This window comes from Bos indicus x Bos taurus, chromosome 29 (genome assembly GCF_003369695.1).
Source record: "Bos indicus x Bos taurus breed Angus x Brahman F1 hybrid chromosome 29, Bos_hybrid_MaternalHap_v2.0, whole genome shotgun sequence".
Classification (NCBI taxonomy): Eukaryota; Metazoa; Chordata; class Mammalia; order Artiodactyla; family Bovidae; genus Bos; species Bos indicus x Bos taurus.
The window spans coordinates 38,936,608-38,960,115 of NC_040104.1; the positions used below are offsets into that span (position 1 = coordinate 38,936,608).

General features: G+C 43.1%; 1 protein-coding gene across 16 annotated transcripts in view; it reads right to left on the reverse strand.

Annotated features, from left to right (window-relative positions):
- DLG2 (discs large MAGUK scaffold protein 2) overlaps positions 1–23,508 on the reverse strand; it is a 2,318,993-nt gene that overhangs the window by 5,909 nt on the left and 2,289,576 nt on the right. For all 16 annotated transcript variants that reach the window (XM_027532391.1, XM_027532387.1, XM_027532386.1 and 13 more), the window contains 5 exons: positions 16,119–16,169; positions 15,061–15,162; positions 11,221–11,393; positions 8,777–8,886; positions 971–1,062 (listed from right to left, as the gene is read on the reverse strand). In XM_027532391.1, the coding sequence (XP_027388192.1) occupies positions 971–1,062; positions 8,777–8,886; positions 11,221–11,393; positions 15,061–15,162; positions 16,119–16,169 (528 nt within the window). The remainder of the gene's footprint in view (positions 1–970; positions 1,063–8,776; positions 8,887–11,220; positions 11,394–15,060; positions 15,163–16,118; positions 16,170–23,508) is intronic.

Sequence of the window (23,508 nt, forward strand, 5' to 3'; positions counted from 1 at the left end):
TCTGCACTGAACTTAGAGGATCTTCCCGACCCAGGGATCAAACCCGGGTCTCCTGCACTGCAGGAAAACTCTTTACCATTTGAACTACAGGGAAGACCTATCAGTTGTAAGGCAAATTCCAAAGTTTGAACACTTTTTGGACCTGATCAGTGTTTCATGGAAGTATATAAGAATAGAGAACCTATGATACCCAGGACAAAATATCCCCCCTAATTTATGTTTCCAAGGAAATATTTAAAAAGAAAAAACATTTTTTTATGCATTAAGATATGACATGGAATTAACTGAAACACACGAAGTGCTTCAAGCATCTTCTTCTGGTGCCTAATGGGGAGACAGACCCAGAGGCTCATGAAGCAGAGACTAGAGACCCTGGGACTACTTTTCAAGAGTAACTGCTTTGGACAGTGCACATCTGGAGCCTTAAAAGTTTCGTTTTCAAATTTCTGATCATCTCAGGGAGAGAAGTTGGATGAGATTTTGTTGTTGTTGTTCAGTTGCTAAGTCCTGTTCGACTCTTTGTGACCCCATGGACTGCAGCACACCAGGCTTCCCTGTTCTTCACTATCTGTCTCCTGGAGTTTGCTAAAATTCATGTCCATTGAGTTGGTGATGCTATCTAACCATCTCCTCCTCTGCTGCCCCCTTCTCCTTTTGCCTTCAATATTTCCCAGCATTTAGGTCTTTTCCAATGAGTCATCTTTGAATGAGATACTAATGCTTAACATCTCTCTCCCAGGAGATAGCTCAGTCTCTGCCACTCATGGTTTTGGGTAGGGCCAGTGGGAACCAGGAAGCTGAATCCAGAGAAGAAGGAACCCAGAGTTTTGAATCAAATGGAAGAAGTGGCAAATAAGGCATTTTTAGCAGGAAGGTGCTAGAGCCCAGGTATACCAGGCCCAGAGCCCCCTCCATGCCAATGTCAGACAATTCATCCTCTTTCTCACAGTACAAATGCGAATGAACATACCTGTAAAATATTCTCCAAATTCTTGTTCTAGCTTAATTGCACGGTCATAGGTTTTCTTGGCTTGTTCCTCTGTTAGACGCTTATTCATTTCCCTGGGAAAAGGGAGAGTCTGGTGTTAGAACACAAAGGGAACACACCAAATCCTGAAAAACTACAGTGGACGTGGCCGAGTGCAATCTTAGCAGCAGCTTCCTAGCCCTTGACGGACTCCTCTTTGTTGGGATGTTTTCAGCCACAACAATGAACTCCCTGTCGCTGCCCCCATCCTCCCCTATCGCTGCCCCCACCCCAGGGCGCTCACGCTCCCAGGGGGTCGTCTCTTGGTCCCATGTTAGATTGAAGATGAATCTATTTTCATGATATCCACTCACTAGTTCTGTCCTCTGCAGCTCTGCAGAGCAGAACCGAACCTCCTTCTTCCAGGACAGGCCTTTGGGTGTTTAAGTGCTGATGTGTCCCTCAGGGCTTCCATTCTTCCAGAAAAAACTGCCCTGCTTCCTTCATCTATTCTTTCATTGGATATGATTTGGAAATGTGTAACTTTCCTGGTCACCCGTCCTTAGATTTTGTTCTCGTCTGTCTCAACCTCTTTTATTTTTATTTTATTTTATTTTTTAACTTTACAATATTGTATTGGTTTTGCCATACATCAACATGAATCCGCCACAGGTATACACGTGTTCCCCATCCTGAACCCTCCTCCCTCCTCCCTCCCCGTACCATCCCTCTGGGTCGTCCCAGTGCACCAGCCTCAAGCATCCAGTATCCTGCATCGAGCCTGGACTGGCGACTCATTTCATATATGATATTATACATGTTTCAATGCCATTCTCCCAAATCATCCCACCCTCTCCCTCTCCCACAGAGTCCAAAAGACTGTTCTACATCAGTGTCTCTTTTGCTGTCTCGTATACAGAGTTATTGTTACCATCTTTCTAAATTCCATATATATGCGTTAGTATACTGTATTGGTGTTTTTCTTTCTGGCTTACTTCACTGTGTATAATAGGCTCCAGTTTCATCCACCTCATTAGAACTGATTCAAATGTATTCTTTTTAATGGCTGAGTAATACTCCATTGTGTATATGTACCACAGCTTTCTTATCCATTCATCTGCTGATGGGCAGATGTCCTGGCTATTATAAACAGTGCTGCGATGAACACTGGGGTACACGTGTCTCTTTCAATTCTTCAACCTCTTTTAAATACGGGACGTTGTTGTTGTTGTTCAGTCGCTCAGTTGTGTCCGACTCTTTGTGACCCCGTGGACTGCAGCATGCCAGGGTTCCCTGTCCTTCATCATCTCCTGGAGTTTGCTCAAACTCATGTCCATTAAGTCCATGACTTAGAATTGAACACAATCTTCTGGGGTGGCCAGAGGGAGGGGAGGAGAGCAAGTGGAGAGAAGGGAAGATACTTCACAGCTTTCCGGAGCTCATTCCATCTAAGAGAATAAGACTTGACTGTTCTCAGGTCCTGACCTCATAGAAAGCTTAGATCTCTTGACCTTCCCACCCTCCCCAAAGGCTGCTGTTCATCTTCAGTGTGGGCAGCAGACACGTGGAGTGGAGAAACAGAGACAGTCTTCCAACAAATTATAGAAAACGAGACGGGCGCCTCAGGCATGTGTGTCTTTCAGGCTGAAAAAGGATTCTGTAGCTCTAGAGGCTCAACTTCAAGCTGTAAGGCACGTCTATAGCCAAAGAGCTCTGGACTTCCTCTGTTTTTATTATCAAATGGAATTTCAAGGAACTGCTAAAGATGGCTTGACTTAAAGATGCAGAGAGAATGGAACAATCAAAAACTCTGGGACCAAAATATTTCAAACAGGCTCTAAGTAAGTCATATCAAATAGTGAGCTGGAAAGAGAAGCCTGGCAGGAAGGAATCTCTGACGCCTATTTTGTTTTATTTTTGTTTGGATAGGAATTGCTGTTCAGTTGCTAAGTTGTACCCAACTCTTTGTGACCCTACAGACTGCAGCACGCCAGGCCTCCCTGTCCATCACCAACTCCCAGAGTTTACTCAAACCCATGTCCATTGAGTCCGTGATGCCATCCAACCATCTCATCCTCTGTTGTCCCCTTCTCCTGCCTTCAATCTTTCCCAGCATCACGGTCTTTTCCAACGAGTCGGCTCCTCTCATTAGGTGGCCAAAGTATAGAAGCTTCAGCTTCAGCATCAGTCTTTCCAATGAATATTCAGGACTGATTTCCTTTAGGATGGACTGGTTTGATCTCCTTGCGGTCCAAGGGACTCTCAAGAGTCTTCTCCACCATCACAGTTTGAAAGCATCAGTTCTTCGGTGGATAGGAAAATGGGCTGTAATTACACCAGGCGCTCTCTGTCCTTTCTGTTAGTCTCTCAGCTGTTGGTGTATCATTAACTGTAGGTGTGTGCTGCTTAATCATTGTGAGATTATTTAGATCCAACAAAGTTTCAAGGACAAATTGAGGAGGGAGGAAAATGGAGAGTAACCTAATCTATGGATTCCCAACCAGGGGCAGCTTTATCCTTCCATGTCTTCTAGGTGTGAACATTTTTTTTTTGCCAACCAAATACACCATATTTCTTATGTTTGGCAAAACTAATACAATTATGTAAAGTTTAAAAAATAAAATAAAATTAGAAAAAAAAAAAAAAAAGAATAAACCTGAAGTCTATGTTAAAAAAAAAAAAAGAATATTTTACCTTCTCATTCTTTCTTAATCAAAGACATTTTATTACTCAAAGACTGATAATCATTGCCTCTGATCATTATAAAAATATCAGTGTGACTGCACTGGGCTGATAAAAGTTCAGCCAAGAGCAAAGACATTTTGGTTGGTCCATCGGGATGCATCAGAGGTGCAGACAGAATTTTGAAGGCATTGCTGCCTTTGCCTCTCACTTTAGGAAGTCAGAGAACTGGGTCTGGAGCATGTAGTCTTAATTCCTTTTTCAGAGCAAGTAACTGAGGCCAGAAGTAGTAAGTAAGACTTGCTTAAGGTAAAGGAGTGAATTTCATGAAAGCACTCAAAGTTATTGTTTTTCACTAATTAATTTTTAGTTAAACAGACTTTTCATTACACTAAGATGTTCTTTCAAAAGAGACCTCTATTTAGAAATATACAAAACTGAACTGAAGTCAGACATTAGCATGACTATAGGCTTGATGTTGATGGCTACAATATATAGAAGTGGGAATTCCCTGAAGTCTTGTTGAAATAAACTCATATTGTCTGAGGAATGGTATCTATAATTCTCTTCCCAAACAGCACTAACCCTAGAAGCTTTGAGAGGCAGTCATTTTTGGGTGGCAGAAAGTGCTGAGCTTAAACCAATGGATACTTCTCATAGAAAGATAGTATTTTGCTCCAGGAGTCAAGAAATCATGTAGTTCTGGATGTTCTTTGATTTCCCTGGCCATGCTGGCCTATTTTCTCTGAATTCCCTTTGCATTTATTGCAGCAATACTGAATTTTTCTTTTGGCCTCACTGTGTGTCACGAAGGATCCTATTTCCTCTTCCAGGAATCGAACCTGCAACACTCGCAGTGGAAGCCTGCCTGGACTCCCAACCACTGGATCACCAGGGAAGCCCCTTGAATTCGGGTTTTTATCCTCTAATACATGAAGTTGTTTTGTCTCCCTGACCAGTCTGCCAGTTCTTTGAGGCCAGAGACCAGGGCTTGTTCATCAGCATGTGGCATGGATCTTGGTCAGCGCTTAAATTTGTTGAACGAATAAGTGAATGAATGAATGGACAGACAAATAAACATAATTACAGGATAGTTGAAGACAGAAGTAAACACAGGGAGCAAGAAGGTAAAAGCGTATTGGGTGGCGTGGTGGAGACACACAGGAAAGCCACTCACTGCCATGGGGAGGGGTGGGGGATAGAAGTCACATGGCGGTACAATGTGAAGACACAGCTCATTCATACACACCCTTGATTTTCTGCTTCTCTGAAGAGTCAGCGATGTGTGTGCTAATAAGTCCTGTGCTTTGATGTGGGTGATGCACTTGAGGACACTGTGTATGATGATGTATTGGTCCCAAATGTGGCAGCTGCCATGCTGCGGTTCCAGCTGACCTGGCACTCACCCCTCCCTGGGGAAGGCGCAGTTCATGCCAGCTTTGCTCCTGAAGTAATCCCTCAGAAAGACTGAACTGGAAAGTAAACATCCAGCGTTTCCTAACACGATCCCATCGGTCTGAATGTCACTGGTGTTGCACTACGCAAACGGCTGCAGCAAGTGAGGTCAGATTCACCGTCTCGTCGTGGGGTGCAGCCTTCAGCACGCTTACTTCTCCTTGGTCACAAGTGGCCGTGACGGGGCCCTAAGGCCAGATTAAGTAAGTCGTCTTGCAGTTGTGGAGGAAGCCGGCCTTCTCCTGCTGAGCACCAGATGGGAACGTCCCCAGGGGCACGCTGAGCCAAACGTGCAGCTGCTCTTCTCCCCCAGGCCTCCCTTCCCCGGGAAGCCACTTACCCACTGCTTGTTTGTGATGGGAAAGCTTACTCTGCTCTTTCTGAAATGGGCCTTTAAGATGCTGTTTCCAGGAGGTGGGGGACAGGTTTCTCTTCGTCTTATTAATGTTAGCAGTACTAATAATATTTATGAGGCTCTTCTCAGATTATAAATCACCTTTATGTAGGGAAATGTGTGGCTGCTTAATTCACTTTGCTCAGTGCTCAACACAGTAGCTGACATGAGGAGGAACTTAATACATGCTCTCAGGGATGCTGCTGCTGCTGCTGCTAAGTCACTTCAGTTGTGTCCGATTCTGTGTGACCCCACAGATGGCAGCCCACCAGGCTCCCCCGTCCCTGGGATTCTCCAGGCAAGAACACTGGAGTGGGTTGCCATTTCCTTCTCCAATGCATGAAAGTGAAAAGTGAAAGTGAAGTTGCTCAGTTGTATCTGACTCTTAGCGACCCCATGGACTGCAGCCTACCAGGCTCCTCCATCCATGGGATTTTCCAGGCAAGAGTACTGGAGTGGGGTACCATTGCCTTCTCCACTCAGGGATGCTACTGAGTACTAAGTCAGTTCAGTCACGTGTTCACTGTTTGCAACCCCGTGGATTGTAGCCCACCAGGCTCCTCTGTCCATGAGGATTCTCCAGGCACGAATACTGCAGTGGGTTGCCATGCCCTCCTCCAGGGGATCTTCCTGACCAGGGATTGAACGCATGTCTCTTATGTCTCCTGCGTTGGCAGGCATGTCCTTAACCACTAGCACCACCTGGGAAGCCAACAACCATTATTTTATCATCAATACCTGTTTTTCCATGTGCTGGCTGTGGGCAGAGCTCTTATTTGTTTTTCTTTTAAAAAAATACTTGGCTGCACAGAGGCTCACTTGCAGCACGTGGGATCTTTACTGGACCATGCAAACTCTTAGTTGTGGCATGTAGGATCTAGTTCCCAGACCGGGATAGAAGCCAGGCCCCCTGCATTGGAAGCACAGAGGCTCAGAAACTGGACCACCAGGGAAGTTCCCAAAGGCCTTTATGATGTAATTTTATGCCTAAATTCATGGGGCGGAAGGTATGAAGAGTGACCTCCTCACTTTATTTTTTCATCCTGGTAAGAACTTTTGTCCATCTCTTATTTATGGGAATCTATTCTGCTTTTAGCTTCCTTGGTGGCTCAGACGGTAAAGCGTCTGCCTGCAATTCTGCTTTTAAGATACACATCTGGCAATTGCCCCAAAGACTGACTACATGTTTAACTTAATCCTCGTAGACTGCAGTTCCAGCTACTATAGCTTCTTCCTCCCAGGGAAGGTGCTAAACAACCGGTCGATCCTTGACAAGTAACTGCTTTCACCTCTGGGATGAATGATTTCATTTTCCTTGGTCTTTCCATAAACACTGTTTTCCAGTACTTCATGGTTCACTTGTGAACCCTGTCAAATGCTCTAATGCCTCGAGGCCTCAACGGAGGCACATTTGGGCAAGGCTCTTACAATGGCACTGGTGTTATCTCTTGCGCCTCTTGGGAAAGGCACTGTTCACCTGTTTTGTAATGATAAAGTAGTTCCACTCCTTTTACAATAAAGTTACTTGGAATCTTGCATAGTAATAACGGCTACCAGTTAGTGAGTGGTTGTGCTGTGTGCTGTGCTAAGTCACTTCAATCACGTCTGACTCTTTGTGACCCCATGGACTGTAGCCCGCCAGGCTCCTATGGGACTCTCCAGGCAAGAATACTGGAGTGGGTTGCCATGCCTTCCTCCAGGGATCTTCCTGACCAGGGACTGAATCAGCATCTCTTATGTCTCCTGCATTGGCAGGCGGGTTCTTTACCACTAGTGCCATCTGGAAGCCCCTAGTAAGTACTTACTGTATGCCAAAAATGGTATAGAGAACTTTACACTTAAGATCTTGTTTAATCTGTACACTGGCTCTCTGACGTCTGCATTATTAATGTGTCTAGTTTAGAGCTGAGGAACTAAGTCTTACAGAGGTCAAGCAAATTGCCCGAGCTCACATAACTGAACAGTGGCAAAGGAGCAGAACCACGCCTGACCAGCTTCCAGGTCCCCGCTCTTAGCCTTTTTGCTCTTCTACCTTTAAGGCTATTACAGCATCACTTTTGTGTAAGAGGGTGTACAAAACAAAGCCCCCAATTTCTATCAAAGCATCCCCCCAAATATTGTCCCTTTATAGCCAGATCATGAATATCTGCCCAGTTTTTGAAGGATGATATTTAACAAGTCCTCTGAAAAATAAAAGGAATAGGGCTTCCCTGGTGGCTCATTGGTAAAGGATCCGCCTGCCAATACAGGAGGCAGGGGTTCCATCCCTGGTCCAGGAAGATCCCACAGGTGGAGCAACTAAGGCCATGAGCCACGACCACTGACCCTGTGCTCCAGAGCCCGGGAACTGCAACTACGGAAGCCCGCTCGCCCTAGAATCACGCTCTGCACAAGCGAAGCCACTGCGGTCAGAAGCCTGCGCACTGTAGCTGGACAGTAGCCCCGCGTGCGCAACTAGAGGAAAGCCTGCACAGCCACAGAGACCCACCACAGAGAAAAATAAAGTAATTAAAATAAATAAAAAGAATAAAAGAGGCTGTGCCATACATTTTCCTCCCTGTTCATAAATGTGCAAAGGTCTGGAGCTATTGGTTAAGACTGTAGGTGTTTTACAGCCAGGCCGTTAATAAAACTCCCTATAAAGCTGCTGCTGCTAAGTCGCTTCAGTCATGTCCGACTCTGTGCGACCCCATAGACGGCCTCCCGTCAGGCTCCCCGGTCCCTGGGATTCTCCAGGCAAGAACACTGGAGTGGGTTGCCATTTAAAGGCTAGTGGTCCATATACATGAGGTTTTAATTAAGGAACACAAGAATTCTATGCCATAACAATGTGAAACACCCATGGAGAGAGTCTGAAAAATTTCCCCGCTACGAAAACTCACACGTTTAAAAAGATTTACCAGTGGAATTGCTCTCATAAGTAAGAGACAATTTAAAGACGATTGCTTCCTATCATTTGGAAAGCAAAGCAAGACAAAATAAAAACAAACCAACCTACTTTCAAAACAAGGAGACAAAATGAAAAAGTCATACACAAAAACAACTTGTGAAACAAAATAAAAATCAAGAAACATTAGCGAAGACATTTTCAGGAATTACTGACATTGTGTCTCTAGTGGTTCAAAAGAACTTTGATCTATCATTAAAAAAGGGAATGCTTAAGAAAATTGACAACGGCAATTCCCATGTGTAAACATTTATGGCAAAGAGCTATTAGCAGTTTGCTCTGTCGTATGGAACAAGAGGCTGGATGAAGGCTGCTGCTGCCCTCCACTTACATCAGAGGTTCCAGAGACTTGGGTTTAATGAAGATGGCAATGGGATACAGCTGGGCCACTTGTAACCGCTTGATAGCATTTCCTGATACGTCAAGTATACAGTGTTTGCCCTGGGAGAAGGAAAAGAAAAATACGGTGTTAATCCAGGGAGAATGATTATAATCAAAGCAAAAGAAAAAAAAAGTAAGTATGCTTTAGAGGGAGGTAAAAGATACTACATTTCTTCAAATTTTGAAAAGAATTGTTGCAAAGCATAAATAAAAGTTGGTATACAGGGTCATCGCCGAATGTTTGCAGTAATATGTTTCTTATTCCTTTACTAAGTGTCAGCCAACAGAGTAGACATTTTACTAAAGTTATCTCAGCTAACTTTATTTATTTCCTTAAATAAATACCTGATGTTTTGCACAAGGAAGCCATCTAGCCATATATAATGTGACTGAGTCCATTCTCATGAAACCCTCATAAACCATCTCTGAAGACAATCGTCGAAAAGAAATTCCCAACTAGTCAAAGAAGGAATTCCCCACCTATGACATGTGAATTGTCGACTGCATTTTACAGAAGAGAAGGCTAAGGCTTAAGAATACTAACTTGCCCAGTGCTCATGTCAGCAGTACATACAGTAGAAACTCACGCAGGTCTCAGTGCTAAGCCTCAAACCCAAGTCTAGTTGGTTGGAATAAATAAATACCTCCTTGTCTCACCCTGGCCAGTGCTAAATCTGGAAGAATGGTAACCATGAGTTAAGAACAATTTTACAAATATTTGCTGAGTGTTTCTACACGTCCTGCCTTTGATATGCTCCATCTAGTACAGAGCAAGGACAGACACAGAGAGTGACCGTAAGTATTTTATCTTAACTGTGGAGAGAGAGGTTTGCATAGCGTATGTAAATTTTTGGTTTGTTAACAAATAAAAACCCTATTACATTGTAGCATACCTCATTTAACTTGGCTTCCACTGCAATGAGTGCTCAGAGCAAGGAACTGCTTTATAAAGTATTTCTGGGGAGTAGACACATTTGCCACACATTATGTTCTACCTCCTGGAGGGAAATGGCTTCATTACCCTGAGGCCCAAAGAACTTTACAAAGAAGAGAAAAAGCATACTATGCAGATATAAACAGTCCTAAATCAACAAAGGGGAATAAAAGCTCATCCATAATATCCACGTAAAAATAAAGAGGCCAGCGAGTACTTGAGCTTTTACAGGAGAAACACAGTGAGATGGCTCAACTTTTTATCACTTAATATATTCCAAGTTTGCTATCTGTGAAATGTGACAGTTACATAAAATGCCTGGATGAAGTTTGCATATTCACTGGTCAGAAAGGTTTGAGATAACAAAGGCTGTGTCTTCATGTTCGAGGAGAACAGATGCAATGATCCAGAAAAGTGATGTGAAACAGTGTGATATTGCTCAAAGAAGCCAGCATCCCAGAGAGAAGAAACCTGACCCACCTTCTTACTGTATTCTCGGATAAATGTGAATATTTCTCATTGAAGTTTTTTAACTAAAACATTAAAAGTGGGGAGGGGGAAGTTGTGTCAAATCAAATCAACCCAAAAATATTACTTATATAACAAATACGATGGGCTCTTAACTTTTTATTTTCTTCTTCTGTGACATTGGTCCTCGGTGTTCACAGGTGATCAGGATCCTTCTCGAGGCAGATCTCAAGGGTCTTCCTATCCTATTTGCCCTTACACAGTCTTCTCATGTCCTTGCCCTTGAAATTATCAGCAGGATAATTTCATCTGCCTGCAGTGTAGGAGACTTGGGGTCGATCCCTGGGTTGGGAAGATCCTCTGGAGCAGGAACTGGCAACCTACTCCAGTATTCTTGCCTGGAGAATTCCATGGACAGAGGGGCCTGGCAGGCTACAGTCCATGGGATCACAAAGAGCTGGACACGACTGAGCGACTTGCACACACAATTTCATCTATGCCTCCTCTGAGTTAGACTATCTGCCAGCAACAGGCCAGGCAGTCCGCCTCATCTGTCTACCCTTCCACCAGAAGCATCTCAAGTTTTCAGGGAGATAAAAAGTAAACTCCTACTAACAAAAAGAACTGAGGATTCTGATCTAAACAACCGAAAGCGACCAAGGTTTTAGAACAAGTTCAGTTATTGGGGCCAAAGAAAAGTGAGTCAAAGACAAAGTGAATTTCCATAAACTTCAAGCTGTTAATTGCCTTTGGGTTTATAAGCCCCCTTTCCTCCTCTCCCCTGTCAGGTCAGTCAGCATACTTTATTGAGATTAGAACAAAGATTAATGACCTTGCTCTCAAGAGATTCTCTGCTCAGAGGTCTTAAAAGGAATACTGAATCAAAATTTACAAATGAAATCAGGGAAGAGTAATGACCAGGAAAAAAAAAAATGCAGTTTGCCACCTGGGTACCTTCTTCAGGGGAGGTGTAAGATGACTGGAGAACATACCCTTTCTGCTACAAATCTCACGGACTGCACACTGGTTCCATATAAGTTATCATTGTACTGGCCGGCTTCTATAAACTTGTGCTCTTGGATGTCTTTCTCCATCTGCTCTCTGGAAATGACAAAGTGATAGTCTCTGCCATCCACCTCGTAGTCACGCTTTGGCCTTGTGGTATCTTTATAAAATGAAAAAAGATGAAAATAAGGTAACTTTATATTCATAAACTTGTTATACCCATTTTTTTTTTTTTTTTAGCACACACCCTCAACATAGATTGTGCTGTGAAGGACCATGACATAGTAGCAGGTACCAGGCTTAGCCCCGCACTGTGAAGAACTATAAAACTCAACAAAATGTATGGATGTGTATTTTCAGGCATTGGACAACGGACAGTGCTGGAGCTGTGACACTGAGGAGAAGCACATGAGGGGACTCTGCATTTACTCCATTTTCATTTCCAAACGGAGAGTCTAGAGGCCATGGACTGCTAGGAGACCCTGAAGTTCAGACGGACTGTGCATTAGGTTGAGACCCCAGAACGGTTGCATTTTATGAGGTTACTCTGGACTTACTCTAGACCTACCTTCACAATGTCTAAAACCAAGTCAAAACTCAAAGAAGCTGACTTGTCAGTAAATTATTGCCTGCTGAAACAAAAACTTAATACTCTATAAAGGAAGATATTGATAACAACATCCAAGTGCTCAATAATGTAGCATCACAATGTCTAGCACATGATAAAAGATTACGGACAAGCGAAGAAGTAAAAAACGTCTCATAAAAAAAAAAAAAAGGACATATAGTGTAAATATATTCAGGGACTTTAAAAGATGTAAAATGATACCATCACAGTTACGAAGGGACTAAAATCAATCAGCTCTAATCATAGTTAGAACTGGTTAAACTTCTTGGTAAGAAGAGAAGAGAAAATAATTTAACATTGTAAATCAAAAAAAATGTTAAAATAAATACTACATGGTATCACTCATGTGTGGAATCTAAAAAACACAACAAACTAGTGACTATAACAGAGAAGAAGCGGACTCACAGATACAGAGGACAAACCAGTGGTTATGGAGGGGAGGAGCAGTACAGGGGTTAGGGAGTGGGAGACAGAAAGTGCTGGGTGTAAGACAGGCTCAAGGATGTAGTGTACAACACTGGGAATGTAGCCAATAATTCTGTGATAACTGGAAATGGAAAGTAACCTTTAAAAATTGTATTTAACAGAAAAGCACACAGGAGCCGGTAAGACGCGCTACACCTGTACTGCTCACTGTGGCCACCTGTAGCCGCATTCGAGAGCAATTAAAACGGGGCTGGGCCACACGTGCAGAGTACACACTGGATTTCCAACTCTTACCACCAAGAATTATAAAAGTTCAATAATTTTTATATTGATTACAAGTGAAATGATATTGTTCTGGATATACTGGCTTACATATCATTTATCATTAGCATTAAAACTATAGTTTCTATCTTTAACCCAAATAGTATTAGAAATCCATCTTTAAAAATTATCAAAATTTCAGATAAAGTTTTATCCTTAAAGATGTTCACTGTATTAATTGATAAATTATAAATAATTATAACATATAAATTATAATTGTATTTTGCGTTATAACTCATAATATTGAGACGTAGAGAAACCAAAAAAACTCTAAATAAGAAAGGACTAATTATGACATAATAAATATTTAAAGTAGTTATATAAAATTTAAACAATATTAAGCAAAAACGTATATACTTGACATGTACCCAAATCATAGGAGAAAATGCATGAAAAGAAAGAATAGGTAGAAATCTATGAAAATATTAGCAGGGATGTTATCTCTGGGTATCTTCTGAGATTTTCTGTATATTTTTATTTTTCTTGTTTAACTCTTAAGCATTTTCCAAGTTTTGTACAGTGAACATGTATTGATTTTCATAAAACAGTGCCATTACTTAAAAAAGAGAAAGAAGACGATGCAAGGTGGAGGGGTAGTGAAACGGTGCTACAGGAATTTCTTTTTTTTTTTTCCTTTCATAAGTAGAGGAACAAGCTGGGGGCTGCAACAAATGGACTAGGGTTTGACTTGATCATTTCTGTCTGGAGTCTCTTTCAGGTTAGGTTCTGTGGCAAGACGGCTACCCAGAACCCTTGCCAGGACCGTTTCACCAGACAGCACACTGGTCCCGGTTCCCTCCTGCCCATGCACTGCACACGTGCGATCCCGCTATCCTCCTGTACTCCAGCACACTCGTCCCGGTTCCCTCCTGCCCATGCACTGCACACGTGCGATCCCGCTATCCTCCTGTACTCCAGCAGACATTTGCAGTCCTGAAATGTAAGAGACACTTCAGAGCCAAGAGCTTAAAAAATGTTGAGTGAGAAAGAAATATCTGCTGAGATCAGATTTAAGAGCTCAGTGGTCTAATAAATTAAAATTTCCTGGTGGGTTTACACACACAGAAAGCCTCTAGCATTTTCATGTGGCACAGTGGGAGCAGGGACAGAAGTGATGAGTGGGGAGCAGCAGCAAGGAGAGCAGACAGACTCTGCAGGGAGGGCTGTCCTGATGTGTCAGAGGGACCGGGGGGCCTGACGGCTGTCCATAAGGACAAGAAAGCAGTGGCCGCCGCCGCTGCTGCTGCTGCTAAGTCACTTCAGTCGTGTCCGACTCTGTGCGACCCCATAGACGGCAGCCCACCAGGCTCCCCCGTCCCTGGGATTCTCCAGGCAAGAACACCGGATTGGGTTGCCGTTTCCTTCCGAGAGGAGGGTAAAAACTTTATATTCTTTCTTGTCTTCATCCTTCAAAGGGAAAGGAAAGGCTGTTTTGTATTGATTGACACACGGCCCTAAGTCATCCTGAGATGAGTTTAACAGATAGCATTGTCTCTGATCTCTCTTACTGTAACTAAGGGTGATCATTAGTTAGACCCATTAAACCTGTAACCTGCCCTCACTGATCACTTTGTTGCTACTACAAAAAAAAAAAAAAAAAAAAAATGCATATCTTTCAAGCATCACATAGCCTCAACAATGTGTTGCCTGAGTTGTGTTTTAGGCACTCAGAGTCAGCTGTGTCCAGTTTGAGCTTGAGGTGGTTAAGAGTGGTTAAGACAACCAACCCTCCAACTGGACAAGTGTCAATGTCTACCTGGTGACCTTTGAACATCAGAGGGCCCCAAACTCCACCCTCAGAACATGCTAATGCTGACATTTTCTGAATCTGCTTCCCATGATGAAGCCTGAAGCTTACCTGCACCTGCCCAGAATGAGAATACCTTACCTTTGCATTTTCAATCACCCTTCCCCACGCTCCCCACACCTCAGACTATGCTGCTCCTCCATCCCACAAATATCCCCAGCCCCTGGCTTCGGGGAGGTGAGTCTGAGATTTCTTCTCTAACCTCTTTGAGTGGCAGTCTCATGAATAAACAAGCCCTTTCTCTGCTGTAAACCTTGCGTCTCAGCATTTGGCTTGCTGTGTGTTGGACAAACAAACTTGCCTTGTAGCATCATTCTGTGGGAAAAGAGGCTTCAGTAACATTTCGACCAATCTACAAGAAAATATGAAGGCCTATCAATAATCCTATGCTATATTAAATACCATGGTAGTTACAAAGAAAGCATTCATCCTGCCCTCTCGGGTACCACATCATTTACTCACTAAATAGAGAATAACGCATGGCAGTATAGATGGAATGTATTTGGCAGAATGAAATGAGATGCTCAGATATTAGGTGACTGACGGTATTTGAATCACTGGAGACTACTGGAAAAATGGAGTTACGTTTTACCATCTCAAAAAGAGCCATGCTTTATTTCTAGAGGAAAGATGAATGATACTTACGAGGCACACAGGAGCCAAATTTGTCAGGGAATTCAGATATCAAGTCATCATTGATCCGATCCTTCATGGGGCCCAGAATAATCACTGGTCGGGTATAGTTTACTGCAAAGAGGGAAAGGAAGATGCAGATGAGGAGTCCGACTTGGGGATCTTAGGGCAAACTTGCCGAACACTAACAACTACTGAGGCTATTACTTCGGTGGATAAATTGCCCGGAGAGCCCTGCATAGGAAACTGATGTTTTAACACCGAGTATGTTGGCTGAGTCTACTTTCCAGAATTTACTAACAGGGAAAAGCAACTGCAATGTCAGTGAAAAAAAACATTTGGAGACGTTTTGCTTACTCTTCACGTATGCCTACACAACAATCAAAACACTACCGAGTTTAGTCAATTGAGTGGGAGAAAAAAAAGATTCCAAAGTAGCTGTTTGACCATTGTTTAGGCAACGACTTCAAAAGTCATCATTAGTAGTAATGACATCTTAGGTTTTTTTTTTTTTTCCATCTTAGGTTTTTATACTTTCTTTTCCTTAGTTCAAAATACTCCCCATTCTCTGCTTGGATTTTCCCAATTCCTTTGTAATCACGGGGCTACAAGGAACTCAAAAGTTCATTTGGTACAATTCCTCCTCTGATGCCTGAATTTTCTCTGTGATCTTTGTCAAGAGCCATCAGCCTCGGTATAAATTCCTCCCAGGCTTCTGGATCAGCCCGGAAGGTGGCTTCTCTCTTAGAAGCCCCGCTAGAAAGCCCTCAATACTAAGTGAACATCAACCTGCAGGAGGATTTTACCCATCGATCCTGTAAGTGGTGCTCTTTATAATTTGGATGTGCTCCTTCCTATTAGGGATCATTCTTCCAGAGGGCAGCTCCATCCTCCTGGGAGCTGTCACTGCCCACTCGCTGCAGGGAAGGTGTCTGCTTGGCCGCAGGGCCAAAGAAAGAGCAGGGTCTGACCTGGGAACTGCTGCATGTTAAGCAGTTTATTTCCCTCCTGAAATGGGGTCACCTGTTACAGCCTGGAAATCAGGAACCAGAGCATGCTAAGAAACTTACTTTCCTGCCTTGTGACAGGCTCATAAGAGAGAATGCAATCTTCTTGTCCTCCTGAGAAGAGAAAAAAGGAAAAATTACAGTGGACTAACAACCAGTCACAAGCCACAGCTACAAGCCCTGCTCTGCAACCCAGGAAACAGACCCAGTTCAGGGCTAATTTCCCTTGCTCTCTCCCTCCTTCAACCATTCCCCACCTCCCTTCACCCTCATAGAACTGTTTGGCACCGTGACAGAGTCAGGTGGTCGCTGGTCGGAGGAACGACAGGAGGCTGGCCTTCTGCAGTTCAGCAGGGCAGTGATGTAAGAGACCGCCTTACGTCCGACACTGAGAAATGCAGCACTGTGGCTGCACGCCCAGCATTCCTACCTAAAAGGAACCCCTTGAGTTCAAGGAGAGGTTCCATCCAATAGTTCGCTGCTACATTACCAGAATTTCTGGATCTTTCACCTTCCATTTTATTTCCCAAAGAAACACACTGTTCAAAAGCAAGTGTCTGCTCGTTTCATTTGTGAGACAAAAGCTTCACCAGTCTATATACTCCAAGGCTCTGAAGACTTGAATGTTAATTCATCAAGAAAATGCTGGGTCAGTTAAGAAGATAAAAAACTGAGGAGGGCCCTATATCACTTGTTCTGCTGCTGTTGCTGCTGCTAAGTCGCTTCAGTCGTGTCCGACTCTGTGCGACCCCATAGATGGCAGCCCACCAGGCTCCCCCGTCCCTGGGATTCTCCAGGCAAGAACACTGGAGTGGGTTGCCATTTCCTTTGCCAATGCATGAAAGTGAAAAGTGAAAGTGAAGTTGCTCAGTCGTGTCTGACTCTTCTCGACCCCATGGACTGCAGCCTACCAGGCTCCTCTGTCCATGGGATTTTCCAGGCAAGAGTACTGGAGTGGGGTGCCACTGCCTTCTCCGATCACTTCTTCTAATCACTGCTAAATCTAGCCTTGAAACTTTGAAAAGTAAGGCAGACCATGGAGTATAATTTTCCACCCTTCCAGTGTCATTTGCTATAAGCCTTCTCATTCAGTGAGCCTCAAGTCAACATACAAGCATGGAAAGTAAATTGGCTTTTGGCAATTTTTTTTTTCCTAATCATCAATTTTGCCCAGTTGAACTAGGCATGAGATTCGTCTTATTCAGCTGCCAACTTAGAAGGCTCCACACTTTCATTCGCATTAGGCCTAGGACTGACTGTCTTTGGTGGGGAAATAGTTTAAGTTTTGAAAAGGGCTTTTTGTATGCTGTCCTACAGAGGAGAAGTGTCGTGTGTGTGCTAAGTCGCTTCAGTCGTATCCGACTCTGTGCGACCCCATGGACTATACCCGCCGGGTTCCTCTGTCCATGGGGATTCTCCAGGCAAGAATTACTGGAGTGGGTTGCCACGCCCTCCTCCAGGGGATCTTCCCGACCCAGGGACTGGACCTGAGTCTCTTGCATTGGCAGGTGTGTTACCACTAGCGCCACCTGGGAAGCCCCGAGGTAGTTTTTTCTGAAACCAAAGGGCACTGGGTCTCACTGCTCTATCTCCTCATAGCCCCTGAAACTTTCAGAGTCAGGTCAGAACCATGTGCTGCTGCTTCAGAAGCCACAGCCTCTGGAGGATGAATTGATTTCATGAAAGGAGTTAGTATTACAGGCAGGTTTGATAATGACAAGGCTGATCTGGGGAAATTAAGTGATCTATGGCTAAAGCAGTGAATACGGATGTCTTCCCTGGGGTGGGAAATGGCCCCAGGCCCACCTCACGTCTCGCCTCACCCTCAAGCAGGGTCCACTCTCAGAATGGCATGGCTGGGCTACCTCCTAAGTCACGGAGAAGGGGCCCCGGTGCTTCTTCTAAGTGGCACCTACCCATGACTGCTCCAAAAAGTGTTCAGGGGAGCTTCTCACATGGGGGCAGGGATTTGGTATGTGAGGAATCAGATTCATATATATTTTTTTTAATTCAGGAAAAAAAATGATCCCCTTTAAAAAAATGAATCAACTGAAATTTACAGAAGCTGGGTCAAAAGTAATAAAGGAGAATGACTGCTAAGCTCTAGTTATCTAAAGGCTGACATATGCAGAGGACATAGGAATTCAGAGGATAAGTGTAAAAATGGTTGGGGAAAAAGAAAGCATAGCTTTAGAGATAGAAGCATGGCAGACCAACACTGTAGTGTCGTACTAACTTTCAGGAGAAATCTCCCTGAATGGTTAATATGTGAGAGGGGACTCCTGCCCGTAGGATAACAGGTTTTAAATATCAGGTGACAGAATATGCTATGGAGCTACTTTCCCACATTTATGGTTCAATTTAACTTCTCTTTCAGGGCTTTAGATAATTACAATAAATGTCAGTTACAGAAATAATTGAAAAAGTTGCAAACTTTTTAAATGCAAAAAAAGAATAAATATCAAGTGATACTTATGTCTCTGCACGAGACTGGGCACCCCATACCAGTTATCCAAGGTGTCCTCAGTACTTAACATAAAGAAAGAGACCAATGAATTTGCATTCTGCTTTTAGTGGTACGAGTCAGGATGAGCAATGAAGCCAAAGATAGGTTCCACTTTGTGTTTCTGTCTATACGCTTTCCTTTGGGGAAGTGTGGTTTCCCCTAAATAAAGAGAACACCTCGTGTTCCCAGGAGAATCTCTTTCCATGGCCTTGCAAATCGTTCTGATGGGACATTCTAAAGGCAAACCTTAAATAAAATATTTGGTGTCAGTATGTATAATGCATGATTTAAAAAACTAGGACAAAGCAACATAGCTTAGATTAACTTTGCTAGAACAGAGTTCTGTAGTTCTTCATTTACCTGTTGCTTTCTGGTTTACGTCTAACTTACAGGAAGCACAGGTCTTGTTCTGAGCAGTAAGACTGGCAGACGGCAGAGACGACAAGCGTCCCTGAAGTCAACACCCATCCCAATTCTAACGACTGTGTGACAACCGGGACCACGTAAGGAAGCCCACAGGGGTGCTGTGGCAGCTGGTATTATACAATAGCTGTGAACTCAGCGCCTGAAACCAATTTTCACTTTCAAGAATGAAAAGCCCAAGGGGTAATGGGAAGGAGATTACAAGGGGGAGAAAAAAAAGTCACAGCAATGAAGGAAAGATAATTCATGTCTGCATAGCGCTTTACAGGCTATAAAAGGCTTTTGCAGCCATTGCTTCGTATTTCTCACAGCCATTTCTTTTCAGGTAGGTGTTCTGATGATCTGCACTTTACAGATGAAGAAGCTGAGGCTCGGAGACAGGGCCTGTTTCCTCAGTAAGTAGTAGAGTCAAGATTAAAAACCACATCTTTTCTGACTCCTCGCTGAGTATACAGCACAGTCTCAAAAAGGTCAGAGGTGCAGAATTCTCTGTGGGGGCTGGGATGTAGACGTAGAACTCACAGGTGAACAAAAATGGTGGGTGGCAGAGAAGGGAGCTGAACCTGGTCAGAGTTACCGACAGGCCATAAGATGCTCCATTTGCAAACCCTAACTCTTTTTTTTTTTAAATGCTGCTGTGTCATCTCCAAAAAATAGTCATCCTTAGTAGTTTTTCTGTTTTTTGCTCAGGAGGTGTCGGCACTTAGAAACAGCTGACACAAGGGTACAAACAATTACTTGGTCTTGTTTTGGAAACTGCTCGGCTGGAAGGGGCGCGTGGCACAGAGCTGGGGGTGGCCGCCTGCGCCGGCAGAGACTGCGCAGAGCCTGTTGTTACAACCTCCAGAAAACACTGTCTTTAAACTGGAAGCAAGTCACAGTAAGAGGGGTTCGGAGTAAGGCCCTCATATGCTCTCATGATAAGGAAAAACAAGGTGTTTTTCTTTAGAACTCTTTTCCAAACTAGAAAAGAGAGACGAGGGAAGTGAAGACCAGTGGCAGGGCATTCAGTGGTCTAAATTTAGTGTTTAGGGCCTGCACTGGATAATTACAAAGAATAAACTAGCTTCCTAGAATCACAGAATGTTAGTGCTAAGAAAGGGTTTGGAGTTAACGTGGATTATGGATGGAGAGTCTGGAACATGACTTCACTCTCCCTTACGGACCCTTGACACGCATCACAGTGATCATTGCCTGAATTACTGCTGAGCCTCACTTGGTCTCAACACTTTTCAGTATAGTTCCTCAGGAAGCAATTAAAGGGCAGTCTTGATTAAAATCTGTTTCCTGTATCTCTTTTCTAATACAAGCTAGTCATTTACATTGGAGAGAACTAAGGTTCAAAAATGTTCAGTGATTTCTTCAAGGTCACGTAGTGAATTACTGATTCAGTGTCTTCAAAGGATCTTCAGATTAAATCTGTTACTATATATAGAGTCCTTAAAATCAGGCTTAGTTCATAGTTAATGTTATGTAAATATTGCTGCTTGTATTGATTGTTGTTGTTTAGCCACTAAGTCGTTTCTGACTCTGCACTCCCATGGACTGGAGCCTGCCAGGCTCCTCTGTCCATGGGATTTCCCAGGCAAGAATATTGGAGCTGGTTGCCATTTCCTCCTCCAGGGATCTTCCCAACCCAGGGATCAAACCCAATCAAACTCCTGCATTGGCAGGCGGATTCTTTACTGCTGAACCACCAGGGACAGCCAATTAATTTGATAGGTGGCATGGTTGAAATGTGAAATGTGAAAAGCTAAAACGTGAAGAAGCTTGGATTACAAAACATAGGGAATAGTGAAAATGTCTAAGTTTCAGAATTAAAATATCTTGATTGGACTTGCAGGGACATGGTATTAGTGAAACGTAGCTCTTTGGAACTTCAGCTTCTTCATCAGTTAACGGGGTATAAATATAAGGTGTATTTCATAATTTTGTTGCAGAAATCAAATGAGATACTATATGTAATAAAATTGCTTTGTAAGAACTTGAGGAAATATAAGGCCAATACTTGAGAAGAGTGGAAAAAGGAGAATATGGGCACCATTCCGACTGATTCCAGAGGGAAAGTCTGAGATCTCTTCATTTCAGCATCTCAGTTTCACTCAGCTCATTTTTTAAGATCCTTGGTTTGAAAATCCTATTTAACTTCTGAGCACCAATGGGTTAGGAGGATAATCATCAGCTCTCCCATACCCATAATAACATAAGAGCTCTACTGGGCTTTAAGGAAGGCAGGTCTTCAGCTTGTAGAGATGTGCAAGGTCTCCATTATGGCTAATTGATCTTTATTGCCATCACATATAAGGGCAGTTCAAGGGTATGATACAAAACAAGCACAAACCTGCACTTTGTTATATTGCTTTGTTGACAGAAATCTGGAATTAGCCCATAGTTACGGTAGTTATGAGATAGCATTGTGCATAATTAGACAATGTACACTGTTAAACTGCACTGTAGCTGGTGCTCAGTACAGCTGGACTTTGGAAAAAAATATGTTATAATTCTTGAGACGGTGCATCAAAGGTCTGAGCTAGTTATTAGAAATTGAGGTTGGTGTAAATTCATGTGCGTGTATACGTGTCTCAGAAATATTTGAGGCTTTCGAGTAAGGCTGGCACAGTCTGTAACTCCAGAATGTAACACCCCGGCCTGGGCCCGTCTTTCTGTGTGTGGGTGTTGTTTCAGTCGTGCCTCACTCCTTGTGACCCTGTGGACTGTATGTAGCCCACCAGGCTCCTCTGTCCATGGGGGTTCTCCAGGCAAGAATACTGGAGTGGGTTGCCATGCCCTCCTCCAGGGGATCTTCTTGACCCAGGGATTGAACCCCCATCTCTTATGTCTCCTACCACTAGTGCCACCTGGGAAGCCTGCCAGTCTTTCTAACCACTGACTATTTTTTTAGCCATTTTGTCCTGAGCAGACATGGTTCTAAGAGTTAAAAAAAAAAAAAAATGAAAATGAGTGAAAAGAGGTGTTATTTTATTTGTCTACATTGCTATTCATAAAATATAAAAGTCATAATTATAGCAACAGCCAGGAATTCAATAGAAAAATCCAGCCTGGTTTGATTTGAAACTGTACTTTCTGGAAAAACTGTGTCTGTTCCAAGCCTTTGTGTTTTTAGTTATGCCAATGCCTTTCCTGGTGAGTTTCTTCTTCAACTTTACTTAGCTAGCAAGTGCCTCATCTTTGCAAAGCTCAGCTCAAAGTCCCCTCCTCTGAAATTATCTCTGAAGCCCCACTATTCTCGGGCCAGACTTTTATGCTAGAAACGGCCGTACTTTATGCTTTCTTAACGTATTGATTGCTCTTCCTCTTTACCTGTGCTGAGTTCCAGAGTTCACTGAGACTTACATTGAGTCTTAAGGTGCCTGAGAGAGCATGACATAGAGCGGGTGCTGAATGAACTAAGAAATAGTCCTCTGTAATTCCTCATATTTCTATCCTGGAAAAAGAAATATCCATTTTTTCCTCCTCTGGTGGCTCAGAGGTTAAAAGCATCTGCCTGCAATGTGGGAGACCTGGGTTCGATCCCTGGGTCGGGAAGATCTCCTGGACAAGGAAATGGCAACCCACTCCAGTATTCCTGCCTGGAGAATCCCATGGACGGAGGAGCCTGGGGGCTACAGTCCACAGGGTAGCAAAGAGTTGGACACGACTGAGCGACTTCACTTTCACTAAGCTATGACAAGGCTCTTACCTTTTTTCATTTGTAAAGAAAGCAATTTGAATGGCTAGCTTTCTGTACCCTCAGAGGAGATTCAAGTTAATACAGACTATTAGACTCTACATTTTCTCTAGTAATAGTACAGTTCCAACTCTTCTCTCTTCTCATAGATAATTTAAGCTGTTTGCAAGTGTTTCCTTTATTCACTCAATAAACCTTAATGTGCACCTACTATTTGAGAGTGAGAAGAATTATTGATGTCAACTTGGAGCACTGCAATCAAAAACTTGTCAAACAGCTGAAAGCCTTGTTGCAATTTTTATAACAATGATTCTGGAAAGAACATGCTCATCTCTGAAGAAGAGGAAGGCCTCTGAAATATTCTAAACACAGATTTCTGAAGGAAAAGGTAGTTCCATAAAAGTATACTTTTGTGGAAAGTATATGTTCCATAAAAGGGATTGCAAGAACAAAATTTGATGTTTTCCATTTCTCTGTTTCTACAGGATGGAAGCACAACACGTAAAAACTGAAAACTGAACATCCAAGAAATTAGGGCCAAGGTTCTCCATGAAACTCAACAAATAAGTTATATTTTCCTAATACTGAATTGTCGGTAACTCAGGCACAGGAAAGACAGCCTTTGGTCACTTCTTAACCAGCCAGGTTTCTTTGTTTTAGAACCAAATGAAGATATGGGAGAGGCAAATATTTTCCCAATTTGGATAATCATAAAAGTATAAGAGTAGGAAGACTGTGAAGATGTTAAAGATCGTGTTAAAAACAAGAAAGCTTTAATTCATCAACAGGATTTATCATTCCATTGGGGAAGCAAACGAGGGGGTTCTAATATTTGG